Here is a 19,885-nt window from a genome sequence, read left to right on the forward strand (position 1 = left end):
GATATACATCTCCCGTCTCATAAAATGCTTACCTTTTATAATAATGTACACGTTGAGGACAAGCCGCTATATCGATGGCACCCAGTCCAAGGACAAACAGTATTCACAGACGGGTCAGGGAGAAAGGGAAAAGCTGTAGTCACGTGGGAACAAGGAGACCACTGGCAACATGTCATAGAAACAATACAGGGCTCCCCTCAGATAGTAGAATTACATGCAGTAGTAATGGCGTTCAAGCAATGGGACCAGGCTCCACTAAATATTGTCTCTGATTGACATTATGCAGTAGGAGTAGCACAACGAATTGAAAGATCTCAGATCAAACACATCCACAACAAAGCACTATTCTTAAAATTTAAAGAGTTATTATTTCTTACAGAGCACCGTACCCACCCTTATTGCGTGATCCACATTAGAAGTCATACGACACTCCCGGGATTCTTTGCAGAAGGAAATGCCCGGGCCGATCAATTGACTAACATTGCATTGCAAGTCCCAGTGCCAAATACATTGTCCCAGGCTCGTCTATCACATCAATTCTTCCACCAGGCTGCAAAGGCATTGTCCAAACAGTTTGCCATCCCCATAGGAGATGCTAAGCTCATAGTACAGACCTGCCCAGATTGTCAACAACGACCAGGCCCACCGACTACAGTTAATCCTAGGGGCCTCTCTTCTCTTCAGCTTTGGCAAACTGACGTTACTCACGTTCCCGACTTTGGGAGGCTAAAATACGTTCACGTGTCCATAGATTCTTTTTTGCACGCGCTCTGGGCCTCTGCGATGACGGGCAAAACAAGCCGTCACGCACAGGCGCATTTCCGTGCGGCCTTCGCCGCCCTCGGAATCCCTAAAGAAATAAAAACTGATAATGGCCCAGCTTATGCAAGCCGCTCTACGCGACTTTTTTTCCATACCTGGGGCATCACTCACAAGACAGGCATCCCACACTCACCCACAGGACAAGCAATAGTAGAACGTGTTCACCGCACGTTAAAGGACTTATTGGCTAAACAGAAAAAGGGGGAGACACAGGAGACCCCGCAGAATAGATTGAACAAAGTGGTATATGTCATAAATCATTTGACACTACCTTTTCAATACGAAGACGTACCACGTATAATTAAGCATTTTAAATCAATGGAATCAGGACTAACGTCCGTTCCAACAGGAAAAGCGATGGTTATGATGAGAAATCTGGATACTGGGAGGTGGGAAGGACCATATCCCCTAATAACCTGGGGGCGAGGGTACGCTTGTGTTTCCACAGGGCAAGGACCACGATGGGTGCCAGCTCGTGGCGTGTGACCATGGTTGGGACCATCATCCTCGTCCACCTCTGCAGCTTCGGTGCCTCCTGGGTCTCAGTCCAGCCCAGACTGTGGGTGACCCATTCGGTGATAATCTGGAGCTGATTAATACAGCAGTGCACTGAAGGTTAGATGGGAGGAGGTTCCTGGATCTGGTGGAGCCAATGAAACGACCCATCTACGACATGTCTACTGGGGAACCTGGCGAATAACAAAGACTGGACTGTCTACTTATGTCAAGCGCCCCTAGAGCCACAGGAATTAGATATCCTGGGATGTGTAACAGTAATAGCATGTGTAAGGTGTAATTGCTTGGAAAAAAAAAAAAAAAAAAAAGGTCAACGCCACGCTTGCTCCTTATTGCAATGCATCTCTTTGCTGTCATTATACAAACTATAATAGCATCCTTCCTTGCGCCAGGAGCCGCTCTGCTCGGCTGTGGGATTGACTGTGGAACGGACGCCCCTATGTGCACCCCGAGCATTTTTTCCTCGGAGGGGTCTCCACTCTCAGCCGCTCACCACGGGAGCAGACAAGGACCTCCTGAAGCCGCGGACAAGTTATTTTAAGTGATGTTTTCTTGTGGTATGAATGAGAAGTACAAGAGGCCTCTGTGCATGATTGTGTGATAGTGTGATTGTGCTGTGCGAGTGAGAAGCAGTATCCCTGCGAAGCAACATCCCTAGCGCTTAGTGGCTTGTTGACTGATGTAGATTCTAGTAGGCACGCTACTTTACAATCGTAATTCTGCATGTGATTTTCACCCTGTTGCTTATTGTACCTTGCTTATTGCAGTGTCTGCGGTGATTGATAGAAAAATCTATAGAAAGCGTTTGGTTGATTGAAAATAAAAAAGGGGGAATTGTGGGAGAAGAATTCACAGGGAGCTTTGTGCTGTTTTGCGGGAAAGGAATTCGCAGGTGGCTTCGTGCTGTTTCACACGTCCCTGAGCTACAGATAATGAGGAAAACAGCGGTAGAACCAAAAACTCGAGCAAGGACGAGATAAAGTAAATTGGCTACAGTGTTAAAGATGAGTTTTGGGCAGTGGCCAATTGCTGGCTGGCTCAAGGCGCGTGTCTGAGGGTCTCTAACCAATTGTAAGACAGATTCGGGTGTGTGGACAGCGCGTGGGGCTACGGGGAAAGTATATGTAGTGGTGAAAAATGGCAATAAAGGTCCTGCTGTTGAAGAGCCATCAGGAGTCCGTGTCGTGCGTGCCTTCATCTACCTACTACCCTTCATAGTTGCAGGGAATGTCACAGTAATTAACAGAAGTTCTACCGCATAAGGAAACTAATGCCTACAACACTAAAACTGAAATTCTCATAATCAAGCTTTGCTTTTTTCTTCCCCCAATAAATAGTGCACTATCACCACAGAATCCACCCCATTTCTGCTGGTTTCAGTGCATGTCATTTCTTAAAACTGTTTTTTTCTGCAACGAAGCAGTAATATGATGGCCCAGCAAATCTCCCCCTAGAAAGCAGCCAATAAGGTAATTCCAGCCTGAGAAGGTACCTTAAAATAGCTAGAGTGCATTGTTTGGATATTAGGTGACGCCTAATTTTGTATATGTTGCCTAGATTCCTACACACACACTTCATGAAACATTTCCAAAAAAAGGACTCTGTTGTGATTACCAATCTATATACTTTTAGCTGAAGTACTTTATCCCCAAATGTGACTATTATTTTGTTTAACAGCAAATAAAGACTACTGAATAAAATGGCAAGAAGCTTTTTTTTATATCTACTAATAACCAGAAGGTTATGCATCCCTGAAAAGACGTGAATTACACAGCTTTATGTAATTCCCTGCAGATTTCAAGGGCTTGCATTATTAAATTAAATTAGGTATTTCCTGCCATATAACACACACACTTGTAATATAATGATCCTGAAGCCATTCAAAGGATTTATCACAGACAGTTGAGGAGACTTCATCAAGACACTTTGTTCACATGAATGTAGAGTCTAAAGTACTGGGTAGAGATACAGATACACTGTATACACTAACCCGGCGAACAGAAATTGGTTTAAGTTGTTCCTGTTTCTTCAGTCAGGTATGTCAGTTTGATACTGATGATTAAGTGCCTTGGCTTGAGACATACAACATTCATCTGGAGAGCGACAGAGTTGACAATGAACACAATGAATTGCTCGTAAAACAAATCAAAAAATTGAACTTGAAATTAACCTTTAAGTTTCACCCAACAACTTAAAAAAAATCCTACCTTTGTATTCACAACTTGTATAAAGAATTATTTTATAAAGCAAACACTTAAAGCCTTAAGTTCCACCTATAATACTATATACCACACCCTCCCCTGCAAAGCACTCTCTGAACAAGCCATTTCATGCCTGCTGATTACATGCACAACCAAGTCACAACCCTCTGGAAGATACATGTCTTTGCATCTTTCCACTCCTTCAAGATACAGATTTGGAGACAATGAAGTTGGATGTGCCAGTCATTGAATGCCTCGTTACTGGATATTCCAAAGAGAAGAGTCCTTTTTTGAAGGTAGGAATGTTTTTCCACAACTTGGACATTACTTACTATGGTAGCCCTGCTGTGCACTTCATCAGTTTAATACCCATCTCCCAATACAATCCCAGGTTACCCATTTCCCTTCCTCTTGCTTCAAGAAAAACAAGCTTCTTTCCACTCAAACCCATGAAAATCCAAACAAACTATGCATCCCTTGATTCCGCATCAAGTCCATTGTCAACATCTTCCCCATCTCTTTTACAGGATGCACAATTCTACCTGTGACTCCACAGTGCTCTTTCCACAGCTCTCCTCATCAACAACTTCATGCCAAAACTTCTCTCACCAAAAAGCCTCTAAGTTGGCTAATGCTCTCTGACTGGGTACTGAAAGCAGAAGACAAACCTAACAACAGGATCCACCCCAAAGAAATGGGGCAAGCACACAACAAATCCCTCCCAAGAGCTCCACAGATGGAATCTTGTGCTCTCCTGCTACCAATGTACATCTTGAGGAGCCCAGTGCACTCCGAATAATGGTGGCCTGGAAGTTGATCTGGGAAAACAGCTCTCGATAGCCAGAGCACACCAGCCTACCACACAAAAAATTGCAAAAATAATTGATATAAATCACCTTTAAGTCACTCTAAGACCAAACGATGAGAAGGGCTATGGGGGATGGCAAGTACCTAAATTAAAAGTGGCTGAAGTGCTTATGGAATCAAAGGATAACCAAATGCTTAAGTTTTTAAGTAAACACATGGGGGGGGGGATTCCATTTCAGGAAATGAAATCAGGGCCAGTCCCACAACAATGCCACCATCTCACCTCTCCCACGGCCACGTTTTCCACGGTCTGAAGGCCTGTCTCCTTGACTGTTGTCCACTCCATTCTCTTCATCTCTACCTGTGGAGAGAAGACAGCTTAACAGAAAATTTAGAGACTCATACATAAGACAATATAGCCATCTGCTTAAATTGAATCCTTTGAAAAGGAAAGATAAGATTTTCAGAGTGGTACGGTCAAGATATCTCAGTCACCCCTCTTCTTCGCAGGCCTAGCCACAAGCAAGTTGCTTACTTGGAATTTGACAGTTAGAAAGGAAAATGTCTATTAAGAGGGAAACATATCAGACACTTATTTTTTGAAGAAGTGCAGCGCTTTGCAGCCTACACTATTAAATTAATTATAGTCTCACTTCTCTGAATAGGGAAGAAACGAACTGCCTCATACTTCACTTTCTTGTGAATGTGTTAGTTGGCAACAGTGGAAGAATAAGGGATAACCAAGAACACCAAATCTCCTGTCTGCCAGTGTCACATCCCTACACAAAAAGGAGAATTTAACTCTCCTCTGTATATAAATCACAGGATGATGGTGACAGAAGGCTAGGTGTTTGAAAAGCACTACAACTTCTATTTTGTGGGAAACTGCTGAGTAGATATTCTGAAAGATGGCTGGCTCCCTGAAGAAAAAAGATGACTTCCACTTAAAACACTGCTGAGTATTTTGTATTGCACAGTTTGTCCTAATAGCAGCAACAAAACCATTAACACATGCATAAAAAGGTGGGAAGAAAACACAAGATCTGGTAACCATCTGAAAATCTTTAGTATCAGTTTAGGAAAGAAACAAGCAGCATCTGGTTCTGGCAAAAATCTTGCCTCTCACTTTCATTTTTGATGTTACTCTATTCCACAGAGCTTCTCAATGCTTTCAATGGCACAATATTTTAATAAATTCCAATAATTAATTAGAAAAGTTGGCGAATGTTGTAAATATTTTTCCTGCTTCTAAGGGAAAAGGATTGTGTTTTTTTTCATCTCTCTCCATTCTCTGCTCATTTATCAGTGCTGTTGATGGCTCTTATAGGCAATACATGTAGCTTAGACATTGCTAATAAAACTTAGAAGAAAAAAGCTATGTGAATCCAATGGCAATTTAATGTGTTTGAGGACTTGTTAATGTTAGGTCAGAGGTTGGACTAGGTGATCCTGGAGGTCTCTTCCAACCTGGATGATACTGTGATACTACCTACTTTGGAAAATATTAGTCCTCTTTTGCACAAGGTCCTATTGCACCTGTATAAACTGTAGCTTTTTTTTTTTTTTTTTATAAATGTTTTAGTTCACAAAGCACTTTCTCCGTTGTAGTAACTCACCTGTGGCTGGCTTATGTCAGTAATACATGCTAGAGATTAATAATGATCCCAGTCTTTTCATTCCCCTTATGAGAAGATGAGAACATCTTCAGGTTCTCCCACTCATAAAAGGAGATGGAGTCAAAGCTAGATATTTTTTTTCATTAAAAGAAACAAAGTATATCAGCTGTGCAGTGAAATACCTGCTCTCAGTCTTACAAAGACTCAATTATAAAACTGAAATAAAAGAACAGTAAGCACGAGATCAATTAATCAAAAAAAAGGACAGAAACTTAAATTTAGTTCTCTGAAAAATACAAGCACAGACCATCCCAAAACTAAGTCATGTAGAGAAATCAAGCATACCTGTCATGTAAACAAGTTATAACCACTTAGGCACGGAACTATACCTCTGACATTTTTATTCCATTAAGCATTTGCTCTCAACCAGTTTCACCTGCAAGAAAAGTGCCTGAAGCTTTTAAAAATGAACCCCTGTACGTACACTCTCGGCAACGGTTGCCTCCTCTTCCCCTTCTGTTGGAACTTCCCCGTCCACGACTCACTTCTCTGTCCCCTCGTTTTTCTCTGTTTTCTTTGTTTTCTGAACTTTCTTTTCCAAGGTTTTTCTTCTTTCCCCCTACAGTCTCCCAAGAAGTCTATTTGGATAGAATAGAATTAGATATAAAAGTCAAAAAGAAAGAGGCTTCTCTGTACACTACTGCCTCTCACCCCTCCAGGTCATGGGAAAAAACAGGTATTTGTATAATATCACATCAGTAAATACCTACCAGAAACTACACTGACAGAAGTGGAAAACCAGGCTGTATTTTTTGGGAAAAGATAGGAAAGAAACAAGTTATAGAAGCTGAACTTTCTTATGAAGTGTGAGAACACCAAATATTTCCAGCTATATGTTAATTATATCAATTTCATATATAGATTTTAACCAGTCCAAAGAAGCCTAAATAAGACCGCAACACAGAAAAAAACAGAGCAACATTTTCCCTTTTAACTACCTCCATAAATCTAACAAGGGACCATGCACAGAGTGTGGTATAACTGCCTAAAGCAACTAGGAAAATAAAACTAACATTCACATTTTAAAGAAAATGTACAGCACTGAAGAGGCTTTCAGGTTAGGGTGTAGCTGCATTACCTGAGCGTTCCCTAGGCTTCCAACCTTAGATGCTATCGCACTGGGGGAACCTGGTGTGCTGACTCTAAGGAACAGTACGGAGCATAGAGTGGAGTGGAGACACCACGGCTAGGCTCTGTGACCAGGTGGGGACTCGATTGTTCTTGTGCACACCGAGACCGATAAGCCGCACTTTTTGCTACCCTGAGCCAATGACCTGTTATGTTTTGACAAATGCTGTACTCCAGTGAACTTTTGCTCATTATAATATCCTCATAATACTAAAACACACCTCCATCCCAAAAGCTACCTGCCTCCAAGGTGCGACCACCCCTCACTGAGCACATGCTCTGAATTTCTCGGAGCCTATACCTTTAACCAGAGACGGGAAAACTTTTCACCAATCTTAACTAAGATATGCTTGACTAGAGTCACTCAAGCTCCATCTAAAAGACAGAAAATAATATAAATTGGCCTAAGAGAGAGGGGATGTTGGGGGAAGATACCATCACGAGGGAATACACCATCCCGAGGACCTCCTGAATCCTGGGATCAGTCAACGGGCTGAGCCCCTCTTCCCCCCCCCCCCCCCTTGGGACACCTTTGGGTGAGATTTGAACACTTGGTTATCACAGAATCACAGAATTGTAGGGGTTGGAAGGGACCTCGAAAGATCATGGGGTCCAACCCCCCTGCCAAAGCAGGTTCCTTAGAGCAGGCTGCCCAGGTAGGCATCCAGACGGGCCTTGAATATCTCCAGAGAAGGAGACTCCACAACCTCCCTGGGCAGCCTGTTTCAGTGCTCCGTCACCCTCACCGTGAAGAAGTTCTTTCTCATGTTGGTGCGGAACTTCCTGTGCTCCATCTTGTGGCCATTGCCCCTTGTCCTGTCCCCACAAACCACTGAAAAGAGGTTGGCCAAATCCCTCTGTCTCCCACACCTCAGGTATTTATACACATTGATGAGATCCCCTCTCAGTCTTCTTTTCTCCAGGCTGAACAGACCCAGGTCTCTCAGCCTTTCCTCATAGGGAAGATGCTCCAGGCCCCGTATCATCTTTCTGGCCCTCCGCTGGACTCTTTCCAGGAGATCCCTGTCTTTTTTGTACCGGGGAGCCCAGAACTGGACACAGTACTCCAGGTGAGGCCTGACCAGGGCAGAGTAGAGGGGGAGGATCACCTCCCTTGACCTGCTGGCCGAGCTCCTTTTAACGCACGCCAGGATCCCATTGGCCCTCTTGGCCACCAGGGCACAATGCTGGCTCATGGCCAACCTGTCGTCCACCAGGACCCCCAGGTCCTTCTCCTCAGAGCTCCTCTCCAGCAGGTCATCCCCCAGCCTGTACTGATACGTCCGGTCGTTCCTTCCCAGGTGCAGGACTCTACACTTGCTCTTGTTAAACCTCATTTGGTTTCTTCCTGCCCAGCTCTCCAGCCCGCCCAGGTCTCGCTGAATGGCAGCACAGCCTTCTGGCGTGTCAGCCACTCCTCCCAGCTTTGTGTCATCGGCGTACTTGCTGAGGGCAGACACTATTCCCTCATCAAGGTCATCGATGAAGATGTTGAACAAGAGCGGACCCAGCACCGACCCCTGGGGAACGCCGCTAGTCACAGGTTTCCAGCCGGACTCTGCACCGCCATTCACCACCCTCTGAGCTCGGCCAGTCAGCCAGTTCTCAACCCACCTTACTGTCCACTCCTCTATCCCACACTTTCTCAGCTTTGCTAGCAGGATGTCATGGGAGACAGTATGAAAAGCCTTGCTAAAGTCAAGGTAGATGACAACCATTGCTCACTGTTATACTGTTTGTCTCCGCGGAAACTTAGAAGTCTCTATAGAGTCTTTATGCCTTTTAACGCGTTAATTTCCAGGCTGCACACCTGTGTATTTTATGCATGCTAACTTGCTTTTGCAGACAGTAACTATCGCCGGCAATCCAAAGAACCTGTGTCCCTGTTGCTGTAATAAATTGCACTTAACTGCATTGTTCCTAGCCGTGATAGTTCTCATTGAACGCGACTAGAGTAAGGGCGGTTATACGTTATTGGTGAATCCGTGACCATGGTAGTTCAGTGCTAAGTGCGGTTATACGTTGTTGGTGAATCTGTGATTTTGATTGTAATAGTTCAGTATCCTGAATCTGACCGGACCCACAACGGTTAATCAGCTACACCCCTTGATGCGACACAGAGCTATCTTTTCTCACAAGGAAATGAAAAAAAATAATCTTCCAACCATCATTGAACAAGCGACTGATGAGAAGTAGTACATGGTCTAAGGAAAAAAATTACCCAGACATACTAGAGCTCAAGCACCAAAAGACAGAATGGCAGACTAAGAACGTGAGAAAACTGGGGCCATAAGACAAAATATCCACTAACAGCTCATCGCATAGAGCAAAATTCAAGAAACATTATGTCAAACAAGACAAAGGACTGTGGGAAACGAAGTTGTGTTTTTGCAATAGAAGGTGTTTTTGCAGTGGAAAATTCCACTAACCTTGCATATTCAAAAGTGATTGTGCAGCATAGCAGGGGGGAGTATGTTAAGCAGGTAAGGGGAAGGTCCCGCTGTCCTAAAACAATAAGGATAGCTAAGAAAAAAAGGATGAGCAGTATGAAATCAGTAAAAACAAAATTCACAGGCCCTCTAGTCATGAGAGAAGGAAAAAAAAGGAAAAGGGGAAATTAACGGTTGGTCAAATCAAATTGTACATATATGGTATAGAAGTGCGTTGAGTAGGTTGTGAACCTGTAGTACTCAGCCAATGAGGAAACAGGAGAGAAATCAGGTGTCAGGTAACATGGAATAAAAGGATATGATAAACTTTTACTGTGTGCTCCTGCTTGCAGGATGCCCGCCCTTGCAATCGCAAATAAAATAACTTCACAGAAGATCCTGTCTGAAGAAAATTATCTGAGATTTTTCTCACAATTTGGGGGCTTGTCCGGGATCTTGTCGCCTACCGAAGAGTTCTTGCCACCACAGACAGGAAGGTGCACCCTCTGATTTCAGCGGTCCCATTGGGGGTGGTGGGTACGGCCAGCAAAGGACTGAGACTGTTAATCTGAAGACAGGCTCTGCGAAGCACTGGGGAGAAGGGAGGCCACCACAGACACACGGATTACTGCTGATAACCTGGACCGGGAAGCCGTGCATGGACCGAGGTAAAGGAAAATTTACCATATATCGCCTTGGGTTGAGTTCGGGGAGACTTGTGTAGATTGTGAATGAGATGCACTTATAGTGCGAAGCAAGTGTGGAGTTCCAATCTGCGGTTCTGTAGTCCCACAAGGGGTGTGGCCGGAGACGGACGAAGCAAAAGAGAGACGAGTGAAAGAGAGTCTCGGGGGTTTGGGCCCTTAGGTGTACGGTACCCCGAGCACGGTGCAGTGAGGTGCTCGGCAGTACACCCCACCTCTGTCCTAATCCTAGGTGAAGGCGTGTGGTACCCTGTGGGTGGTCAAGTCCACAGCAGCACGTCAGGAAGGGATGGGGATTAAGGGTTCCAAGAGTCAGCAGGGTGGGGGTGGAGACCCTGGGACTGTGCCTAAAGATAGTCCTTTGGGGAGAATGATAAGGATTTGGACAAACAACCCAAAAACTAGGGAAAAAGATTTAAAAAAAATGGATATTGTGTAATTGCCTGGCCTAAAAAGCCAATAAAAAGAACTTCAGTATTTTGGCCAAAATATGGGTCTGATGAAAATTCAAGGCTTTGAATTGTAAATATGTAAACGATAAGACTCCTTTTTCAGAGGAGGAATCAAGTTATGCTCCCTATAATCCTAATATTGCACCGGAGGCAGCAGCAGCTGCTCCAGGAGGAGAGACAGGGACTGCAATTGATGCTGTCCCTGGAGAAGGAACACAGTCTAGGCTCTGGTAAAAATTAGAACAATGTAGAAGAGAGACTGAGTTTTGCCTTCCCTGATACTAATAGTACTAACACTGTGTATCCTCTTAGGTGAACTCCCCCCACTCCTTACCAGCAGAGAGGTTAGGAGCTTTAGCTTAAACTTAAGGTTTTTTGTTGTTTTTTTTTTTTTAAGAAACAAAGTCTTTAATTGAGGAGCCTATAGAACTAGCAGAACAGTCAAATCTGTTTCTAAGGCCTAATGTATATTCCAGGGGGATGGGGAATGTCAATCTTGAGAATGTTATTCACTGGAGAAGAATCTTTAGGAGGGGAACGGCGGGCAAGCAAAACTACCTGTGTTGCAGCCTAAATCCAAGCAGGGACAGGCTTTGAGAAGATGTTTTAAGTGTGGCCAGGCCGGCCACTTCAAATAGGAATATCCGGAGCGGAAGAAGGAGGAGAGATGGCTGTTATAAATTCAGAATAGGGGAGTCAGGGCTTCTCAGAAAGCTAGTTCCCTGATAAATGAAACAGTGTACCTCAAGGGCTCCTCAAGTGTACCTCAATGGGGATCACTCTACAATTATCGTTACAAGCAAAACAGACTTAGCATAGGAAGATTAATGAAATTTATTACCTATTGCTGACGGGCTGGAGCAGTGAGAAACAGAGAAACAAGCTGGGGGCACCTTCCCCCATCCACTCTCTTCCACCTCTTCCCTGCTCTGGGTGGTGGTGGGGGGGGGGGGGGGGGGGGGGGGGCGGGAGTGGGGGCTGCTGTCAGTCTGTGGTGCTTCGTTTCCACTGCTCCTTCACGGTCACTCTCCCCCCTGTTTTGGTGTGGGGTGCCGACCTTCCTGGGCTGTTCCTGAATGGGCTGCAGCGTGGAGATGTGCTCTGCTGTGGTACACCGTAGGCTGTGGGGGTCTGCCTTCCCCACCAGGGGCCTCTCTGTGGGCCGCGGGGGGGCTTCGGCTCCGGCACCTGGAGCACCTCTGTACTGCACTCCCCCTCCTCTGCACTGACCTTGGTGTCTGCAGGGAGGTTTCTCACTCCTCACTCTCCCAGCTGCTGTTGTGCAGCAGTTTTTTTCCTTTTCTTGGATGTGCTCTCACAGAGCCACAAACTGCATTGCTCGGGGCTTGGCTCTGGGCCGTGGTGGGCCCCTTTGGGGCCGGCTGAAACTGGCCCTTATCTAACATGGGGCAGCTGCTGGAATCTTCTCACAGGGGCTACCACCGCAGCACTCTCTGCTACCAGAACCTTGCCATGTGAACCCAATACACTGGGGCAGCTAGGTCATTACTGGCCTGTAAAGTATCAGGGCTTAAATTAACTAATGAAACCCTAAATGTGATGGGGGGTAGAAGGGACTGGGATAACAGTGCCACTTCTTGGAGACACCAAGCTGAGACTAGGGGATAAAATGATCTCTGGGCAATTATTGTATGTACCCGAGGCAGGGACTAACTTGTTGGGAAGGGATTTGATGATGAAATTGGGCATTCAAATAGTAAATTGTTAAGCTGGAATAACAGTATTATTAACGAGGCATTCTCAGACCCTGAGAGCAAAGATATATTCACCTCTGACTGGAAAGACTCTGAAGTGGGGGCGGAAGCAACAATACAGATGGACAGTTTTACCTCAGGGGTTTACAGGGCCACCGATTTATTTGGGCAAGTTCTAGAACAGATTTTGGAGCAATTCCAACCTCCAGAGGAGGTGTTACTGTTACAATATGTGGATGATCGTTTATTGTCAGCACAGGAGAAAACAGTTGTGAAGGAAGCCACTAACAAGCTATTCGACTTTCTGGGAAAGCAGGGCTTGAAAGGACTGGAAAATAAATTAAAACTTGTAGAAAGAGAAGTCAAGTATTTAGGGCATCTAGTGTCTGAGGGGGGATGAAGAATAAATCCAGAGGGGATTCAGGGAATTGTTGAGCTACCCCTACCCAAAACTAAAAAGAAGTAAAAGTTTTAAGAGAGAGAGGTTTTTAAGGAATGAGGAGTCACAAAGTCCAAAGGAAAACAGATCTTCCCTGAGGGAAGAGAAATGCTGAATAAAGTGCTAATGAGGCAAATATTAACTGTTTTACATCAAGAGGGTCATTGGGGAATTCAAGCAACGTGTGATGCTGTGCTATGGAAATATGTATGTGTAGGAATACATATATACTCTGGCTGAACAAGTATGCAGGAGTTGTGTAGTATGTCAAAAGGTAAATAGGAAAATTATCTGCAGTCAGCCCAAAGGGGGGTGAGAACCAGGAATTCAACGCTTCCAAAGTGTACAGGTGGATTTTACAGAACTCCTTAGAGTAGGTAGATGTAAATACTTATTAGTCTTGGTCGATCATTTGTCAGGGTGGGTGGAAGCTTTCCCTTCAGTACCTGCTACTGCGAACATAGTAACTAAAGTAATTCTAGAACAAATAACTCCCAGGTATGGAATTGTTGAAAATATTGACTCTGATCAAGGAAATCACTTTGTCAGAAATATTGCAAGGGCTAATGTGGACTCTAGGAATTAAGTGGAAATTTCACACTCCTTGGCTTCCTTCCTCTTCTGGAAGGGTGGAGAGGATCAGACAGTAAGCAGCAATTGACTAAGTTCTGGAAACTCAGCTTCCCCAAACAAAGTGCTTACCTTTGGCACTTCTCCGAATTCAAACTGCACCAAGAAAAGATGTGGGAGTTTCACCATATGAAATATTATTTGGATTGCTGTACATGGACAAAGGGAATGGATTATCTCAGTTTGAGACAAAAGACGCATTTCTTAAGAACTATATACTGAGGCTGTTGTCCTCTTTGTCCTCTCTCAGGACCTGTGGATCATTAGCTCAAACCCCACCCTTGGAAGCCCTGATCTATCTATTCCGAGCAGGAGATTGTGTTTTGATGCAAACATGGAGAGAATCAAAGCTGCAACCTCAGTGGGACGGATTCTTCCAGGTGCTCCTGACTACTGAGATGACAGTAAGAACGGCTGAGAAAGGGTGGACTCATTCCTGGGTAAAAGCATCAGTTAATCTTGATACCAGAGAGACTGCATTAACAAAGACTTTTAAGGTTAAAACTGTTGAAATTATCTATTGTAAACCTTTAACTTCTCCTTAGAGGAATTCTTAATGAATTAATGAGTAAAAGGGATTGAATTACACAGAACTGGAGTGTTTCCAGGGAACACTCCCTGGAAGTGGGAGAAAGGGGGGTATTCAATCCCCACCAGAAGAATCCTTATTAGTTTGTGTACGAACACTGTACAAGGTACAAACAGATCTCAGCTTTAATATAAAAATCCAACCCCGAAATAAATTCAGGGATAATATGAGCTCCATATGAATATCTGTAGGAGTTGAAAACAAAATGACTAAAACACTTGCTAAGTATAGCACAGCAACTCATTATGCAATTACATGGTTAGTCTATTGAGCCATAGTTGCAAAGCAAAGAAGAAAGGTACTATTTGTAAACCATTAAGATGGGAGATGCTTTTAGTATCTCCACCTCTAGGAGCTTATAGTCTGGATAAGGTATTCCAGCAGGAAAATTGCATATGCAGATAAGGTGCTGTCAACTGTGGAGCACTAGATAAAGCCCATGGCTTCACAACAGGCAACTATATGAAAAAAAGGTTGACTATCAGTAATTTGGGTCCTGTGATCTCTTCTCAATTCACACAACAGCAGCTCAGAAACCCTCTCAAGGTAGCCAGTGACCAGCTAATCCCATCTGCCTAGAATTAAAAAACCTAACATTACCGAACAAGCAGGTAGCAAAGCAGTTTGCAAGTATAAACTCAGTGTTTTAGTGTCTTGTTTGAGAGATTAAGTACTAAAAGAATGGTTACTCATTTTTTGTAGTGGTATAGGTTAGAAAAAAGCTGAAGTCACTTTTCAATTTCATATCTGGTATTAAAGACTACACTGCCATAAGACAACTTAGATAAAGCACAGATGGTGCTGATTAGAAGTACAAAACTACTTGTTTGAGCAATGCTATGTTACTTGTTTAACTGAAAACTTGGTCTCCTCCAGTAACTATCACATGGCTTCACATGCCACAGCCTGTGTAACTGCATTGCACACTAAGACCCTCCAAGAGTTTCAGAGATACTTTAAAGGAAAATAAATAACTGCACTGACAACTTAAGAACCAAATCTAGATGGTTCAGAATACACTACATTGCTAATGGGTATGGTGCCAAGCGATCTTCAATTGTTTTAAGAAATCTCCAAAAACGGATGATTCTGCAAATCTTCAATAAAAGACTGTAGTAAAGCTTTATACAACCTAAGTATCAGTAAAAAGAACTATGAAAGCATCAGACCCATGCTTTACCGTAAGTAAGATTTTCAGACAACCACAAGGATTTCAGGATTTGTGAAGTTGTTTATTACTATTCATACATGGAAAAAATCAATATACTTTGGAAGAACACTGAGAAGCTGGGTATAGCACTATCTCTGGGCATGGGTATGCATCATAGACCAAAGCTGCCTGCCTTTTTAAAATACAATTACAGCTGAGGATGCGAAATTACAGTTGCGGACTTGACCCTTGAAAATATGTACCTTCTTGCTGCCCTGATCTTGGAGTGCAGGGAGGAAAGGAATCTGAAGTGTTCCCCCTTTAATCTACCTTCCAAAGTTTTAGAAACTAAAATATGTGTTGTGGTTTAACCCGGCTGGCAGCTAAACACCACACAGCCGTTCGCTCACCCTCCCCCCTCCCTCTCTGGGATGGGGGAGAGAAACGGGAAAGTGAAGCCTGTGAGTTGAGATAAAGACAGTTTATTAAGACAGGAATATAATAATAACAATAATAATAATAATAGTGATAATGATAATAGTATTAATAATAATAATGTGTAAGAAAACAAGTGATGCACAATGCAATTGCTCACCACCCGCTGACCGATGCCCAGCCTATCCCCGAGCAGCCGGCCCCCCACCCCGGCCAGCCACCCCTATATATTGTTTAGCATGACGTCAGATGGTATGGAATACCCCTTTGGCCAGTTTGGGTCAGCTGTCCTGGGTCTGTCCCCTCCCAGCTCCTGCTGCACCCCCAGCCTGCTCGCTGGCAGGACAGAGCGAGAAGCCGAAAAGTCCTTGGCCTGGTGTAAACACTGCTCTGCAACAATTAAAACATCAGCATGTTATCAGCGCTCTTCTCATCCTAATCCAAAACATAGCACCCTACCAGCTACTAGGAGGGAAAATTAACTCTGTCCTAACTGGAACCAGGACAGATATCCACCCCTTATTTCATACCATTTATGTCATGCTCAGGTTACACGCTTTCCAATACCTTGTAATTAATCACCATTTTCATCTATGATATATAGCAATCATGGTAGTGATGACATACAGTATTATATAATAATTAACATAATACAATTCAACTCATGGGCTGTTCTCACCCAGTATCAAATCCCCTTGAGGTACACACCTTGAGGTCCCCATTCTTTTGCATCACCCACCAAGTGCATCCAGGTCCCTGAGCAAAAGCAATCCCACGAATGGGTTTGCCTTTTCCTGAGGCAGGAGTAGCCCAGACTGTTTTACCCAGCATGTTTCTTACGTGCACTACAGGAACTTTATCCCCTTCTACAGTGCGTAAGAGTTTTGTTTGGGCAGGTCCAGCTCGGTTGGCAGATCCCCTAGTATTGACTAACCAGGTGGCCTTTGCCAAATGTGTATCCCAATTTTTGAATGTCCCAGCACCCATTGCTTTCAGTGTAGTCTTCAACAGTCCATTGTATCGCTCAACTTTCCCGGAGGCTGGTGCATGATAGGGGATGTGATACACCCACTCAATGCCATGTTCTTTGGCCCAAGTGTCTATAAGGTTGTTTCGGAAATGAGTCCCGTTGTCTGACTCAATTCTCTCTGGGGTGCCATGTCGCCATAGGACTTGCTTTTCAAGGCCCAGGATAGTGTTCCGGGCGGTGGCATGGGGCACAGGATATGTTTCCAGCCATCCGGTGGTTGCTTCCACCATTGTAAGTACGTGGCGCTTGCCGTTGCGGGTTTGAGGGAGTGTGATGTAAGCAATCTGCCAGGCCTCTCCATATTTATATTTCAGCCATCGTCCTCCATACCAAAGAGGTTTTGACCGTTTGGCTTGCTTGATTGCAGCACATGTTTCACAATCATGAATAACCTGTGCTATAGTGTCCATGGTCAGGTCCACCCCTCGATCACGAGCCCATCTGTATGTTGCATCTCTACCTTGATGGCCTGAGGTGTCATGGGCCCATCGGGCTATAAATAATTCACCTTTATGTTGCCAGTCCAGGTCCACCTGAGCCACTTCAATCTTAGCAGCCTGATCCACCTGCTGGTTGTTTTGATGTTCTTCAGTAGCCCGATTCTTGGGCATGCGAGCATCTACATGGCGTACCTTTACAACCAGGTTCTCTACCCGGGCAGCAATATCTTGCCACAATGCCGCAGCCCAGATGGGCTTGCCCCTGCGCTGCCAGTTGTTCTGCTTCCATTGCTGTAACCACCCCCACAGGGCATTTGCTACCATCCATGAATCAGTATAGAGATAGAGAACTGGCCACTTTTCTCGTTCAGTAATATCTAAAGCCAGCTGAATGGCTTTCACTTCTGCAAACTGACTCGATTCACCTTCTCCCTCAGCAGCTTCTGCAACTCGTCGTGTAGGACTCCATACAGCAGCTTTCCATCTCCGATGCTTTCCCACAATACGACAGGACCCGTCAGTGAACAAGGCATATTTCTTCTCATTTTCCGGTAGCTTGTTGTACAGGGGGGCTTCTTCAGCACGAACCACCTCCTCCTCTGATGATATCCCAAAGTATTTGCCTTCTGGCCAGTCCATAATCACCTCCAAGATTCCTGGGCGACTGGGGTTTCCTATTCGAGCCCGCTGAGTAATCAGTGCAACCCACTTGCTCCATGTAGCATCAGTTGCATGATGTGTAGAGGGGACCCTTCCTTTGAACATCCAGCCTAGTACCGGCAGTCGGGGTGCCAGGAGGAGCTGCGCTTCAGTACCGACCACTTCCGAAGCAGATCGAACTCCTTCATATGCTGCCAATATCTCCTTTTCGGTTGGAGTATAGCGGGCTTCAGATCCTCTGTATCCCCGACTCCAAAACCCCAGGGGTCGACCTCGAGTTTCCCCAGGTTCTTTCTGCCAGAGGCTCCAGGTGGGACCATTCTCCCCGGCTGCGGTGTAGAGCACATTCTTTACATCTGGTCCTGTTCGGACTGGCCCGAGGGCTACTGCATGAACTATTTCCTGCTTAATTTGTTCAAAGGCTTGTCGTTGCTCAGGGCCCCATTCAAAAGCATTCTTCTTACGGGTTACTTGGTAGAGCGGGTTTACAATCAGACTGTAATTTGGAATGTGCATTCTCCAAAACCCCACGACACCTAGGAAAGTTTGTGTTTCTTTTTTGCTAGTTGGTGGAGACATAGCTGTTATTTTGTTGATCACATCCATTGGGATTTGACGACGTCCATCTTGCCATTTTATTCCTAAAAACTGGATCTCTCGTGCAGGTCCTTTAACTTTATTCTGTTTTATGGCAAAACCGGCCTTCAGAAGGATTTGGACTATTTTCTTCCCTTTCTCGAAAACTTCCTCTGCAGTGTCACCCCACACAATGATGTCATCGATGTACTGCAGGTGTTCAGGAGCTTCCCCCTGCTCCAGCGCAGACTGGATCAGTCCATGGCAAATGGTAGGGCTGTGTTTCCACCCCTGGGGCAGCCGATTCCAGGTGCATTGGACACCCCTCCAAGTGAAAGCCAACTGTGGCCTGCACTGTGCTGCTAGAGGGATGGAGAAAAATGCATTAGCGATATCAATTGTGGCGTACCACTTGGCTGCCTTTGATTCCAGTTCATACTGGAGTTCTAGCATGTCCGGCACTGCAGCACTCAGTGGTGGCGTGACTTCGTTCAGGCCACGATAGTCCACTGTTAGTCTCCACTCACCATTAGACTTTCGCACTGGCCGTATAGGACTATTAAAAGGTGAATGAGTCTTGCTGATCACTCCTTGGCTCTCCAGTTGACGAATTACCTTATGGATGGGACTCAGGGAGTCTCGGTTGGTGCGATATTGCCGCCGGTGCACAGTTGTGGTAGCGATCGGCACTTGCTGTTCTTCAACCCTCAGCAACCCCACAACAGAAGGGTCCTCTGAGAGACCGGGCAAGGTAGACAACTGTTTAATGTCCTCTGTCTCCAAGGCAGCTATGCCAAAAGCCCAGCGGAACCCTTTTGGGTCCTTGAAATATCCTCTTCTAAGATAGTCTATGCCAAGGATGCACGGAGCATCCGGGCCAGTCACAATACGGTGCTTTTGCCACTCATTACCGGTTAGACTCACTTCAGCCTCCAATACAGTTAACTGCTGGGATCCCCCCGTCACACCATAAATACAGATGGGCTCTGGCCCTTTATAGCTTGATGGCATTAGAGTACATTGTGCACCGGTGTCTACCAAAGCCTTATACTTCTGTGCGTCTGACGTGCCAGGCCATCGAATCCACACAGTCCAATAAACTCGATTGTCCCTTTCCTCCCCCTGGCTGGAGGCAGGGCCCCTCTAGTCCTGGTCAGAATCTTCGTTTCTGTGTTTAAAGGACTGCCTGCTGGAAGTTGGATCAGCAAAATTTTCAGAGAACCCCTTTTTCCCGATTGTTTTCTTTTGCAACTCACGTACCCGTGCCTCTAGGGTCGCAGTAGATTTTCCATCCCATTTTCTCATGTCCTCTCCATGGTCACGTAGGTAAAACCACAGGGTGGCGCGGTGTGTGTGCCCACCATATTGTCTTCCTTGCATAGATGAACGTTTACCCCTAATAGCTGAGACACTGGTTTGTACAGGTGGGGAGGAAAATAATCTCTCTTCAAGTTGGTGGATCTTTTCAGAAAGTTTCTCCAAAGCA

General features: G+C 45.0%; 1 protein-coding gene across 2 annotated transcripts in view; it reads right to left on the bottom strand.

Moving 5' to 3' along the window:
• The window catches only part of LOC310888745 (ubiquitin-associated protein 2-like), a 128,594-nt gene that overhangs the window by 73,345 nt on the left and 35,364 nt on the right, over nt 1-19,885 (bottom strand). For both annotated transcript variants that reach the window (XM_083815758.1, XM_083815757.1), the window contains exons 5-6: nt 6,447-6,600; nt 4,630-4,707 (exon numbers count right to left, since the gene is read on the bottom strand). In XM_083815758.1, coding sequence (XP_083671884.1) covers nt 4,630-4,707; nt 6,447-6,600 — 232 coding nt within the window. The remainder of the gene's footprint in view (nt 1-4,629; nt 4,708-6,446; nt 6,601-19,885) is intronic.

This window comes from Anser anser, assembly GCF_964211835.1.
Source record: "Anser anser genome assembly, chromosome: W".
Classification (NCBI taxonomy): Eukaryota; Metazoa; Chordata; class Aves; order Anseriformes; family Anatidae; genus Anser; species Anser anser.